Below are 14,939 nucleotides of genomic sequence, written 5' to 3' on the forward strand. Positions count from 1 at the left end.
AATAACATCTAAGGTTATCCCTAGTGTTTTCAATATCTAATTAATGTGTTGTATCCAAAGCCTTTGTCAATTTATCCGTTTATTCAGTTAATGAGTACTATGTGTTAGAGGGTAATTTTAATTAGAGATTTCATTTTCATTCCTAACTTCACTCTACGCGTATTTTTCATTGGGTAGGTCGAACTTTGTTATATAAGCAGATAATTGCTCATAACTCAAGACGATTGAAACAAAGTCTTGGACAAAAATTACACTCCAGTATGCAGCACTTATCTAATAAATAAAAAAGATTAAATGATGGAAGGTTCTAGATACAACGCACTTACCGAACATTGGAAATGTTGTAGATAACTTTAGAAATCAGGTAAAAATAATTTACAAACAATTCGACAAATAAAATTGACTTACCATTATATAACATGACTTGCCAGTACCAGTTGGACCAATAAATAATGATGGTTTACCATTTCGAATAAATAAATTTAGTAAATGATTACATCGAACAGTTTCTACTGTTGGTATGATTATTTCATTGAAAGTGGCATCTTTGGGTATTGGTGGTGCTAAACGTACAGTTTCTGTCCACAACTCCCAGTTAATTGGGATCTTCATTTAAAAATATTAATGATAATATTTGAAGGGTAAGAACGGTTATCATTGTCTTTTAATTAATAAAATATGATTAAGTAAAAGCGATTTGGATGTTTTCTTAAATCTTGGAGTTAATTCTGATTGTGCACTAACTCTAGAATCGTTGAAAATAAAGGGGTAATGCGCTGATAGTTTGCACAAGTTTTGTATTTTCTTGCACTGATGACTAGCAATTTCACCAGGAGTGATCAGTAAAGGCGAATAAGAAACTTTGACAAATTAGATGAAAATTAGTTCGCTCTGTTCTATTTTTGAGGATAAGAAACGTGGTTTTGAAAGCAGATACTGTTCGTAAATCAAACAATTATTTCTTCGAAGGATTTTCCACACTTACTGGAACTACCGCGTGAGTAATGCTGGGATTACATACAACGTAAATTGGTAAATTAGTCTACATGGAAGTTAATTCTTATTACCCTAGGATATGTGTTAAATATGCCTCACCACCGCATATTTTGGTACACAATGACGATTGGTGTAGAATTAGATTAAAAGAAATCTAGGGATGAGTAAATAAAGAAGTGGTGCCAGTCTATAAATCTAGTGACTCTCGGTCTGAACTGTTTTGATAATTGTAGACAACTAGTTGTGATCCATTCGATAATTGTGACCAATAAATTGTGATGTTAGTTTAAAACAGATAAAAATTGGTCAAAATGATGTAGATTCATTTTTTTGTCTTCCCAAAGAGTTTTAGTTTCTCGACTACTTTATAATCTTTTGTCTTGGTTACCACACTCATACTTTTCAAGCCATATTCTTCATATCATGACATTTTATCACTAGAACTACTATTATCCCAACTTCTCTGGTATTTTTTTAAATTCTACCTTATAATGGTGAAACTGATGTTATGACAAAGCCGATCCACAGTGTTTTCTAGATTCTACGTTGACTGCGGACTGACTGGTTGATAAAATGAAATTCCATGTAGAAACCAATGAAAGCTAAAAGACATTAAACAGTTGTTTTGTTCCCGTTCGCAAACATCATAGCAGTGTGGATCTATGACTTCAGTTAAAGATATGGATCGCTTGGTTACGATTCGATAGTCTAAATGTAATGTACTTACTGAAAACTAGGTTTAATTTTTTGTGGGTCACTGTTGGGTGTCACTTAAAAAAATCGAACTAAAATGAACCAGATTCTCAGTGCTCCTTGGTCAGATCATGTTAAACCCCAATAAGAACTATCCTAATCACTCCGTATGATCCAAATAAATAAAAGCCAAGTGCTTGATAGTTCTTAGATTTAATCGATATCATCGTTAGAATAAACATAGGCCAACCAGAGATTGGAGAATTCCTTTCATTTACAATTAATTTAAAACTAAGTGAAACTAATTATGATTTGAAAACAGTATATTTTCGTTCTCATCCACCTTGGGAGGGATGGGATGGAAACGATGAAAGTACTATTTCAAGGCTGTAAATCAATAATATCCAAGTGTATATTCATCGAAATATACCAGAAAGGTGTTGAAATAAATAATTATTATCATTGAACATATATTTATTATTTGCTGTTTTATTTTTTTAAGGAAAATACAGTCCAGTAGTTCATTTACACAACTTACTTCATCTTCCATTCCTTCTTTATTACTGGCCTATCAAAAATACAGAATTAAGACAGTTTGACGGACTTTATTTAACATTTCAACATCATTGTTAAAAATTCTGTTCTATTATAAAAATATAAATTATTCCATGAAATTTTAGTACAATGAATGTAGATAGTTGATATTCAACCAATTTATCAAAAGTCTAACTTTCTACATTAGTGTACAGCTATTAAGTATAATTTAGATATTGTAGTATTTCCTGAATGTTTCTAGTAGCTGTTTATGGTATCTTGACTAATCAGTTTATTTGTTTGTTTTTAAAATCATGCAAATGGAGTAAAAGAAAGAAATACAAGTTAGCTATTAAACGACATAATATAGTCAAGTTCATATCGCCCCTAAATGTCCCGGTACGACCGAGAGTGGGGAGAAAAGGATCTCCTTCTCAAAATGCTCTCAGATGGTCACGCTTATACAGCCACTTCCGGAAAAGTCCCACTCACTACCTTCTCGCGGTGGGGTGTTGTTTACAAAATTGAGAGGATGAAAAACGAATGCCCAGTGCTTTCACCGGATTGGTTGACACCGAGGGCCTATTTAGGGTAGTTGGAAAACCCTGGTTTCAAACTAATGGTACACATAGGCTCCAGGATCCTAAGGATACAAATGGCGTTTGAACCTGTTGTTGGTCACCGGCTACCATGGCAATGCATCTCGTAACGTTGCTCCACTGTCTTGTGGATTAGATCACTAGGTTAAAAGCTCCGGGTGTGGCTCCCTAAGGAAACCACCCGCTTCGGTTTGGGTACCCGTGCACTACTCCAGCTCTCACACAAATCATTTGATTTGTGTGGCGTGTATATATTTGGAGTCTCTTTTTACCAATGTTTGTGTGTTTAAAATAATAACAACAAATTTATCAACCGATTAGGTAAAGGATTAACAAGTGAAAACTCAGAGTTCAGATCATGAGAGGAGAAAATCAAAACAAATCTACAAACGATCGCCGTAGAGTTATGGATAAGAGCCTACTAAACTGTATTTAAACACAACAAGCTGTTAGTGATTTGTAGAGAAATGGGAATAGTTCACTTCTCTTTGAGGAACTTGGTGATGATGTTCTTTAGAAGAACATGGAAAAAGCTTGATAATCAAATCACATAGCTCGGAGACCACAAATTGTTCAACATTCTCATCCTAAGTTACAAATATTTCCTATCATCTCAGAACAAAAGTCAAGATCAATTTACACATTAATTTTGATTTTAGTCTTCCTTTTGTACAATTAGACAATAATAAATCGATTGAACATCATTTAACAAAAATAATGATTCCCATACTAAACTCATCTTTAAATATTAATAGTTGAATTCATGAGTGGATCAAAGCCAGACCACCATGAGTAACCTGGAAGCACTGGACGGCCGTTTCGTCCTAGTATATGCCGTCCCGTGTTTCCGGGCTTTTCACGGTGGTCTAGCTTTAATCGACTCATGAATTCAACTATTAAATTACTATAGTCTCCACAAAACCCCCTTTCCGATAATCATTTTTAAATAGTTTTGTCAATTAGATATACTAACAAATGTTTTATGGATTACTATATTTTTGTAAGCAAAACTATCTTCTCGCCCTAAATCATTGTTGTCTTTCATTCATTCATGAGTATATATATGAATCAGTGGAATATTTTTACCTCTAGTTTGGTTAGATAATTGAATTTTTTATTCACTTGCCAGATTATATTTCATAAATCATGCTCAAATTGATAAGGGTCAATTAGTCGTTATTAACTAGCAAATTAGTGATACTTTTGATTGATCAGATACCAACGGAAAGTTTAATTTATCTTCCTGAATAATGTGTACCAACGATACAGTAATATTCTAATAATATAATGTAGTAAAATTCTTAACTTCTTTAAGAATGTCATAAATATCAGTCATTTTACAGAAAATAACTAGTGAATACCAAAAGGTCTATGTTGCGAGATTACTTCAGTATAAAGTTCGAATTCACTAGTCATTGGTTGCCAGTTGCACTCTGTTGATTAGTCTCATCCAATGAAATCTAGTTAATGTTAGTTTTACATGAGAATTTCCTTCAAAACGTTCACAAAACCGTTATACATAGTAATATAATTGAAAAAAAATATAAGGAATCGATACTTTGTCTGGAGATTCATTTGTTCAAATAAAATACGCAAATGACATAATTATATTTAGTGAAAACAGTAATAGAATTAACAGTGGTTTTATTAACCTTCAACAATGATTAAGACGTGTTTCGCTCTTTCTAAACGGAACATTTTGACGCATATTTTTTTGTATGATCGCTTAGACTGATTAGTTAAGCGTGTTGATCAGTTCACTTATCTTCAAAAGTTTTATCATTTCTAGTGGGTTAGTGTCAGACGGAATCTCAGAATGAATTCATAAAGCCCAATTAGCTTTTGCCAACTTGTATTATCTGTGACGCAGACACGTTTTTCATCTCCCAACCAAGCTGTTTACAAAGATAATAATCTAATAGGAAAAGATCGAAGAATATCGTTTTGGAAAAATTAACAATAAACGAATCGTTATCATTCCAATTATTGAATAAAGCTAACCTTCATTACTAATTTATAATCATAAACTGTTTTCTTAATCGGAAATGGACATTTATAATCTTCCATTGGCGGTGGAACTAATTCAATTAGTGCCAGTCGTTGTCTTGTCTCTTCCATCATACCACCATTCATTAATTCACGTATTAATTTATCAAATTTCTGTCTACCATCTTTATCTGTAGTTGCACCGATTGACCAAACGTAAGCAAAAAAGAATATACACTGGAAGACAAAGCATAGAATAAGTAAATCTACTATGTAGTAATAACAGTCATACAAGACAGTACCTCTTGAATGTTCCAGAAACGTAGCATACGGAATTTTATTATTAATGCTTAGTTGTGAATCAGTCAGAGTAGGGGTTTTCTTGGAGGCCATATTTCATTTTATTACATCATTATCATCTAATACAACTTTTCACTGTCTATTGTATCTGTTCATTATTTTAACGAATTATGTTGTCATTTTTTCTTATTTATCAGTAGTATATCTTAATGGTTCACTACTCAAGAGGAGTGTGAATTAGGCTCAATAGTCTGAAGGTTTATCCGATAACAGGATTAATTAAAAATCTCATATCATTTGTCAAAGTAATCTTCTAATATATATCATCTAGACAATGTTGTCTGTTAATAAAGAATCCTTATGAATTACAAGTATAATTTGTACAAAGAGGTGTGCCAATAGAGATGAATCCCAAATCACTTTATACTTCAGAATTTTATTCCATAAAATAAGTGTTGTGACTTTATAAAAAAGAAGCTGTCTCCAATCTGTTGTGTTTTCATGCCCGGCTTTTTATCACGTGAGTTATCCACCAATCGAAATACGAATTTTCCAATCTTAACACTATGCCAACTCAATGACGTTCGACCAGTATGAGTAGTCTAGCGTCCTTATTGGTTCCTCGTCCGCCTAGCCCTTCCAATGGAATCCAAAACACCGAATGAAGCTTCTGCTATGCGGTTTATATACCAGACAGACAGACTGCATCACACCATAAAAAAGAAAATAATATTTGTACAAGATCAAGCCAAATGTGGTTGTGAACGTGGGAGACAATAATCAATAAACTGAATATAATTTATGGACAGTAAATCGTATAATAATAATTCATAGGTCAAAATGAAGCTTATAATAAGATGAATATAAATATACACAATCTAATTACTCAATAGTTAAACAATAAGAATATATATAGAATAATAGTCCATTAATAGATCCTGGAAGTTACCCGTACTTATATCTTCGCTAGGATATAACACACACAGTTTATTTGGAAGCCAGTCATATTACCAGAAGTAAAAAATGACCTAATATGCTAAGTGCTGGTTTTATGAGATTGAATTATTCTACTCCATCTCCCCCACATTGAAGTAGATGAAGGGATATTCGTATAAATAAATTAATTCATTCTCCAGGTAGTTGAATATAAGCCACATTCTAGTTGGGAGGAGTAATGATAATACCCGGTTGCCCTAATAGAAGTAGCCGGATCTGGTCTCGAACTTGTGACCTAATGGTTGTAAGTCGGATGACTTGACCACTAACCTATCCCTCAGTTTTTATCACAAAAGTATATATCCTGTTGCTAGTTGTTGTTTTAAGTATATATTTATCTTAATCCTAAAATAGTTGACGTATACCTTCTGTTATTTTGATTTTCTAACTTACAAACCAACTACAGGTTCATTTATTTAACTAACTATGAAGTATGTATCTCATGTGGGATGTGGCAGTGATACTATCTGACTTCTGAAACCGATGTAGATGGTCCGATATTTGGAAGTCTATTTCATATTTTAACCCATTTACTATGTATAAATCCGTGTAATTGTCTACGAACCATATTATAATTGTGAGGCCAGTGATACTACCCGGTTGCCTAAATCAAAATGGATAAAACACATAGTTCAAAACTTGAAATTAATAATAATAATAATGGTAAAAATAATAATTTCACAATATGTATAACACACAAACACATTGAGCTTACTTCAACGATCGCACTTGAATTATGATCATTAAATTGTGTAAAATTATTATCAGCTTTAAATTCTGCTATATGACAATCAATTAAATTCATTAATGATTTCACCAAATTTATATCACTAGTTGGTGATAATTCCTCCATTGATTGATTAATTGATTGATTAATTAATTAATTTAGGGGGTATGTTGTTTTGTGAAGTAAGTTAGAGAGAAAGCAAGAAAACAAATCATGATGTAAATAATGATGAAGATCAGTAAATTGTAGAGTCAAATAGAAAGGAACGTCTTGTTATTTGAATAGTAGGAAAAGCCAAAATACAAAACTGTTGGGAAAAGCCGGGTATTATGATTCAGCTTTTATAGGTTGCACTCAATTAAAACTCACAGAGTTGATAAGGTTAGTATTCAGTTGATTGTTGTCCAGAAAAGTCTTCGCTGTTCACAGAGACTATCATAAAGACTCAGGGACTATTTAGTTTCTCTAGATAACCTTAGTAAGGATAAATTTTAGGGAATTATAAATTTATTCACTTATATCCGATTCAAATCACCGAGGAACACTGGTTTTTATAAAGTTATAGACACATTTTGTTGAAACATGTGCCCGCAAACATTCCACATACCTCATGTAGGTTTTAAACAGAATTGTAGATGGATTACTGAAGCGATGATTAAATAAGGCTACAAGACGTATATATCGTATAATGAAGGTTTTACTTGTCGACTATATTGCATGAAACCACCAGAGTGTACAAAAAGTAGAATAGTAACCTCTTTACATATCCTCCTACTGACTTCAAAGTTGAATCCTACAGAGACCGAAATTAATACCTTAACTAAAAGCACAATGTTGTTGTTCATGATCATTAGTGTGCAGCCTTTTCAACACATCCAATAAATTATTTATATATAGAAAAGTATGACAGTTAACTTGAATTTACTGCTCACTAATGTTTCCAACGTTTTTCTCCACTCAGTTAATTATGAACATATCTTAGTTGGTTATCATTGTCCCAACCTAGTTTCTATTTACATTATCATTATTCGCTAAAAATCCACTCGAAACTCATAGTCGACGCCTAGAGATTTGTCTGATTAAATCCTGAAAGTGATTGTGTAATCAAGATCTGAAGCAAAACTGATAGGCTTATCTATATCTCCGAGTTAATCACTCGTACTATGACTTAAAATCAGGTTGGAGTGAAAGTTATTCACATAACAACGGTAACCACTGAAATCTATTCGTATGTATGTCAGTGAAGGTCACTAATGTCTCAGCTACACGACGGAAATAAATTTGGTGTTCAATTTGTCCCTCACCAAATTTATTGTTTATAATTAAAACTTAACGTTACAATAAACTGTTGAACCGGTTTAGTATATTTTACTTCCATTAGTAGAATAAGCACAAAAATGTGGGTAAAATCTAACTATTTCTCATAAACAACGACAAATGAGGGAAAATAAAAGTTTATTATTGTTCACAACACGGAATGACCTTGGTTGACCAACCACTGAGAATCAGGAAGGACAAGTCGGCTAATTCGTTTAAATATGGAACTCTTCAGGAGCGTGCATTCATAGTCTCACCTTAGGTCGAACCCAGGACCTTTATATCTTGAGGGGAGCGCTTAAACTTTAAATCTACGAGTTGACAACTAATAGTTTATATTTCATGATATTAGTCGATCATCATTCGATGCTGTGGACTAGTAAGTATCATACTATCTACATGGTCTCATTCTACTGGTTAAGGCTTCTCATTTGAACGCAAGTGGATTCGTAGATGCGCACTACTGAGGAGTCACATCTCAGGGCGAAACAGTTATCTAGTAATTCTTGGTTCTCAATGGCTGGCTAACTATGGTCAGTCTGTGATGTACACTACGAAACTCAACAATCTTCACAAAGCACCTATACCAATGAATAAAGATGTAACTAAAGAAGAAGTTACCAATGAAAATCAGTAGTTCTATATCATTAGTCACTGATGTCGATTTTGGATAATGAGAAACAAGTGGGGTAAAAATTATGTTATAACCCAAGTTTATCAAAGTTGAGATGTTCAAGCTAATAAGCTCGAACCTACTACGTCAAATGTACCGTATTCGTTATAAGATATAAAGGACCTGGTTAAAACCATGTATCTATAGATTCACTGGATGCAGTTCTTATCAAACCGTAGAAAACTTGAATAAAGCACATGTCGCATACTTCTTCAGTGGATATTAACTCCTAATAAAAAGTCTTCTCAAGGCGATCAATGATAATAAATAACTGGACTACGTATGTACTATGATAATCTTATGAAGATTGGTTTTTGAGATAAAATTTTAATAGGAAAATTTCCTCTTACTTTAACACCACCTTTTCGAATTAATGCAATACCAGCATCGACAAATCTATCAAACATATCAATCCAAATATCTTTATGTAACTGTTTAATAAAATTAGGTAATTTATTCATCCAACTACGTAGCAATGGTCGCCAACCTAAACTTGCCGGTTCCAAATAAATCATACCACAACGAGATACAGTTGCCGGTGAAGCAGCTTCTAAATCCATTGGTTCAAATATCAAATTAGTTGTTGGAGCTAACTGAATAATTTCACCTGACATTAAACATAACTTCTTATTATCATCTAACACAGTATTCATATTCTCTATCCATACAGCATCAACTGGTCCATCAAATATTAACCATTTACGATCTGGTGTTGTTGATGTGGCAAATGTTCTGTATGAAACAGCTAATATACCGTCTGACCATTCATGTGATACAGGATCAAACTGACCATATAACTGTCCCATTGTTATAGCTTTTGGATTGATTACAGTGTATTGCACTTTATTTTCTTCCATAAGACCCTGTGTTTATGAATACAGACAGAACATATAAACAAGCAATAAACTGAGTAGTAATAATACTAGTAGTAGTGTGCTTTAATAAGCATAATATTATTCTTAACATTATTTGAATTAACTTTATGCTCTATTCTGTAATACAATAAGGCTCATTAGTTTAGTTATTTTCCAGTTTTCAGTGATAGTTCAAGGGTTTTAAAACTATGAATAACCTTATCCTTTGGATTGATTTATCTTATTTATTGACAATCTCGAAAATAACATCATGAATAAACTGTTTGAGTAATGTCATGATATAGCCATTTATCAATAGAGAGAGTTTTGTTAAGTGTGTCTGTTTATTCATTATTCCATGGATTGAACCATCTAAGTCACGTATTACGCTCACCCAACCAGCACCTATCTCGTCACTCGAAGTTGGTTGGAATGAAACCAGAGGAGTTTAAACCGAAATGAAGTATCAGTTTATAAAGTCATTGAATGTTTGAATGAGCCGCGTAGGGAGATCCAAACTTCCTTGTTAGGATCCACTTGATTATCCTAACCAGTGTTCAGAGATATTAGATGACAGGACTCAGAATCATTCATAATGATGGAAATGTGATCACTTTTTGTCTTCCTTAGACATTGAGTTCTAAATCATTTTATAGCTTATCACTACTTAAATTATATTATCTCTGAATACTAGTTTCCACTGCCCTTGATACGATTACTAATTTTACTACTCTAATATTTGTCTTGTTGATTTCATTTTGCTGTGCTTATGTGGTATGACAGCTTGAACCGACGCACATATGTGAGTACATGTTGCCCATGACTGATTGGTCATGTGTAATGAAAAATTTGAGTTTATGATTATAAACTCTTTATATATAAGTCCATTTTAGCGATAAGTTGAAAATTAGTTGACAAATAAGGCTTTACAAAATTGATTAGATGATTATTGAAGAAATATCAATCTACTTGGTTGACTATTTTGTGATAATTAGAAAATCCTGATATAATGATAATTGTGGATGAGCACTGCTGAGGAGTCCCATACGAGGATGAAAAGGCTATCCAATGCTACCAGGTTTTCAGTTGTAGTCTAGCTTCAATTAACTTATGAATTGAACTATTAAAATTATTACAATCTTCCAAAATTCCCATTCTGATGATGATCATGATCAACATTTTTTTTTCTGATTTTGATATTATTAGAATGGTTTATGTTGTGGATAAGCAGAGGTGGAAACTAAGGATATTTGAACATACTACCTAATCAAATCATGTATCCATATATATAATTCTGGTTCACAGCCTCATACATGTAAGCATACACTGACTTTTAAACAGATGATGTTTTTAGTTTGTAGATAATTGTCATGTGTTAAAGCATAACATTCTCGGCTTTTCACACTTCCATTTATATTATTGTCTCGTTAAGAGATTGTTGTTTTGGGATTGCAGTGGCATGTCAGTGGATAATCTTCATCACACTTTCTACTTCTTTAGTTTTGGGTATCAACTTTTTGGATATGTTGATGAAGCGTTAAATTTAGTAGTTGAATATGAAGGTGGTAAGACGATGTGAGAATATGACTGATGATATTTCTTACGTGAAAATTGATAGACATTTTAAATGAATATCTTTGTCAGATAAAATAATTATAGATAGTTACAAAAGAATACTACAAATAAGATGACCAGTAATCTTGATGCATTAAGGGGAAATATGTAGCAGATTTATTATTGTTATTATTATTATTATTTCATATAGACATCCATTGGTCGTGGACAAAATTAGATTTGTTTTGACGAAGACTGTTAGTAGTATGTTAAGTTTAATTAAATAGTTAATTTTAGTTAGGATAATCTTATCTTAATAATCCAGTCCCTAATAAGTACTTTGCTTGGTTTAAACGCCCTGTGCACAGTTCCTGAATAAATCAGTATTGACTCATAGTAAAGGAACCTCCATGGTGGTCTAGCTTCAATTGATTCATGATCTCAACTATAAAATTACTAAAATCTCCACAAACCCCCCTTCTGGAAATGAAATACATTATCATATAAGCTACAATTTTTACTTATCATTAACTCAAATAACTAAAATGATCCTTAAATCAGTTTAAGGGAAAAATTGTCAAACATTTCAATAGAAATTAAGCAATACTTGAATATGTTATTATATAAATCTAATTTACTTTTTCACATATTTCACCTAAAGCAGCTGCTAATACACGATATGAACTAGTTTTACCACCGAATGGTTCACCAACAATCATAAAACCATGTCGTACAATCATCATTTCATAAACTTGTTGTATTTTCTCTATGAAAAATTTAGTATATTGTAAATTCATACGATCACAAGCATTTTTTATAGCATTATTTAATATTTCATAATCTGGTGTTGGACGTTCAATACCAGGAAATAGATCTGATGCTATTCCACTAAATAATGGTAAATCATCATTAAGAAATTTCGGTAGATTCACATCAATAATAGAACGTAACATTAAAACATCTTCATCTTCATTTGGATATTTTAACTAAAATTTTTAAAAGGAGTAGAAATAATGAAGAAAGTATAGTTTCAGCGAATAAATGAACTAAAGCGTATTGTGCAGCAAAGGTCATTATCAAAATAAGAACAAGGTTCATGCTTCATCCAAAACCTAAAAGATATGAAAACGATTGTGTCACATCCCACTGTGTTTACCAATTTAAGCGTGTGTGTAGTTACACATACATAGGGAGGAGCAATCGTGATCTCAAAATTAGGGTGTGTGAACATGTACCAAAATGGTTGCAGAAACAAATATAATCAAGTGACCCTATAAGAGTAGAGGACGAGCGTCCATCATCCTCTATTGCGAAGCACATAATCGAAACAGGCCATAAGATTGATCTTAACTCGGATTTTGTGGTGTTGTATTAAAGTGTAAAAGAGAGTATACTAAGGTTTATTGAAGCCCTAGCTATACGAAAATTCAAACCCCCTTTGTGTATTCAAAAACAGTTTGTTCTCACCTTAAACCTACCCTGGTAATATTAGCTTATTAGCCAGAGTGATTAAGTTTCAAATTGTTTTCACATTATTATTATTGTTACCCCTCATTTCCAGTCTAGTTGACCTTTTATTTTTATACATAAATGTTCTTAACAAGTATATGTGTGATCAGATTGTTCGAAATGTACTGCGCTAATATATCACATTGTTCTGATAATCTTCATCTTCTTATTATACTATCGAAATAAACTGTAAATAAGTAAATTGTAAACTAGTGTACAGTTATTAAAAAAATTGTTTCACTGTTACATGGATAAAAATTGAAGGTGAAATAAAAGAAAAAGCTTCCTATCCGATTTAATTGATGTAATCATTTGAAACTTGTCATAGGAACACATATATCATTTTACTTTTAATGATCATAACTTGAATTGTTAAGAGATTGGTTGCGTATTGTTAGATAAAGATAAAGAAGTCAAATAGGCAAAACTTTGAGAACTATTCGCTAATAAATTATTGTACATATTTTTATTGGATATTTACTTGAATGCTAGTTAAGTACAGATTGTGATTGTGTTAGTAATCATAAGTCGTGGTCTTGTAAATGAGGATGATGATTATGTGAGTTTTTGAGCCATATTTAAAAGAATGTGTATATTGGTGTGATGTTTTCGTGTTCTGATAGGGCTATGGAAATAGAAGACTGTGAATAAACCAATAAGTGTTAGGACGCCAGATCATTGTCCGAGGCAGATGATTATTGTTGATTAAACGGAAGTCCTTAGCATTATTATTGTAAAGTCGATCGATCATTAGTGAACTCAACAACTTAGTGATTCTTTATTCAGTGAGCATATATCAGTTGAATTCATAACATGTGTAATGTGCTGAAATCTATTTACCATACTGCTGATAAAAAATCCTTTTCAATACCTATAACTGACATAACCTGAAGAACTAATCAAAACTACAGACCTCCGAATTAATGTTTCGTTGTAATTTGAGACGACTAGTCAAAAGTGCATGTCTATGACTTAGCAAGTAACTGAGTCAACGGTTCTAGGACTTTGACGATATCTATAAAACATTCAGCAAAAATTCGGAGGAACATATTTTTGATTAGCTGATAAACACTCATTAAACTTTATACAATGTCCCATTATTTTGATTTACATAAAATTTAATTGACATTAGTTGTGTATCACAGATACCAATCTTTGTCACTTTGTGTTTATTTGTAACTTCTTATTATTACCATTACATTGTGATCCATCCACTAAAGAGTAATCAGACATTGATTAGTTCATTATAAATATGATCGTGATAATTTACGTTCTTATACTTACTTTAAGATTACCAGCGGCTGTGAGGACAGATTTCACAGCTCTCATACCATAATCATAATGAGATTGACTAGATAATTGTTCTGAACATAAACGATAAGTAGCAACAATTTTTATAGCAAGTGGACGAGCATTAACAAAACCGCATGAATATAATGAAATCTCTGCAATCATTGCATAATCTGGTACCATCATAGCTACTGAACGAAATAAAGCCTTGAAAAGACAAGAAAATAGCAGGAACTTGATAACTGTTAAATTTTAAAACATTATGTCAATGAATTATGATGGGTTGGTCAGTGTGAACGAATTAGTATCCATTGAAGTTCGTTATAAATACTTGGAGCTTACCTAAACCAATCTCTAAACTCATGTTATTATTAAAAAGAACATTTAAAACTCGGAAGGAATCGGTTGCTTCTTAAGAATTTAAAATCAAACTTTTCAAATCTGCAATAGTCTGTGATGTTATAGAGCTATTCGGAAAGTGAATAATCATTTGTAGTGATTGATCGAGTACATTGATAATTTGTAGTGTATAGTAACTAATGTTTATATTGATGATTTCCTTCAACTATCCTAAATCAAATACATGACATAGAGACTTCGACTCACTCTGTACAATAAAGAATGGAATTCTCTTATATCTTCTACATTTATGTTGATTTCAAGAAGACATTGAAGAATCTACATCATACAATCAATCAAATTGAATTGTTGGATAAATGTGCCATGTTTTTAGTAGCATATAACTGACTGACTGACTGATATCCCATTTACCCATTTACTACGATCGGAAAAAAAGGTCGAACGTCAAGTTCATTCAATGAATAGAAGCATTACTGACATTTTGTTACGTGACAGATTAAAATAGAAATTAGGACAATGAGTAGAATTTATGCAACAAATAATTGTGTTAG

General features: G+C 32.3%; 1 protein-coding gene across 1 annotated transcript in view; it reads right to left on the reverse strand.

Annotated features, from left to right (window-relative positions):
- Smp_034920 (putative dynein heavy chain) overlaps window positions 1-14,939 on the reverse strand; it is a gene marked incomplete at both ends in the record, with an annotated part of 71,644 nt that overhangs the window by 31,999 nt on the left and 24,706 nt on the right. Inside the window, 4 exons of the mRNA XM_018793408.1 lie at window positions 409-606; window positions 4,824-5,045; window positions 6,820-6,951; window positions 9,172-9,684. Of these exons, the coding sequence (XP_018647924.1) occupies window positions 409-606; window positions 4,824-5,045; window positions 6,820-6,951; window positions 9,172-9,684 (1,065 nt within the window). The remainder of the gene's footprint in view (window positions 1-408; window positions 607-4,823; window positions 5,046-6,819; window positions 6,952-9,171; window positions 9,685-14,939) is intronic.

Source organism: Schistosoma mansoni, chromosome 1 (genome assembly GCF_000237925.1).
Source record: "Schistosoma mansoni strain Puerto Rico chromosome 1, complete genome".
NCBI classification, from domain to species: domain Eukaryota; kingdom Metazoa; phylum Platyhelminthes; class Trematoda; order Strigeidida; family Schistosomatidae; genus Schistosoma; species Schistosoma mansoni.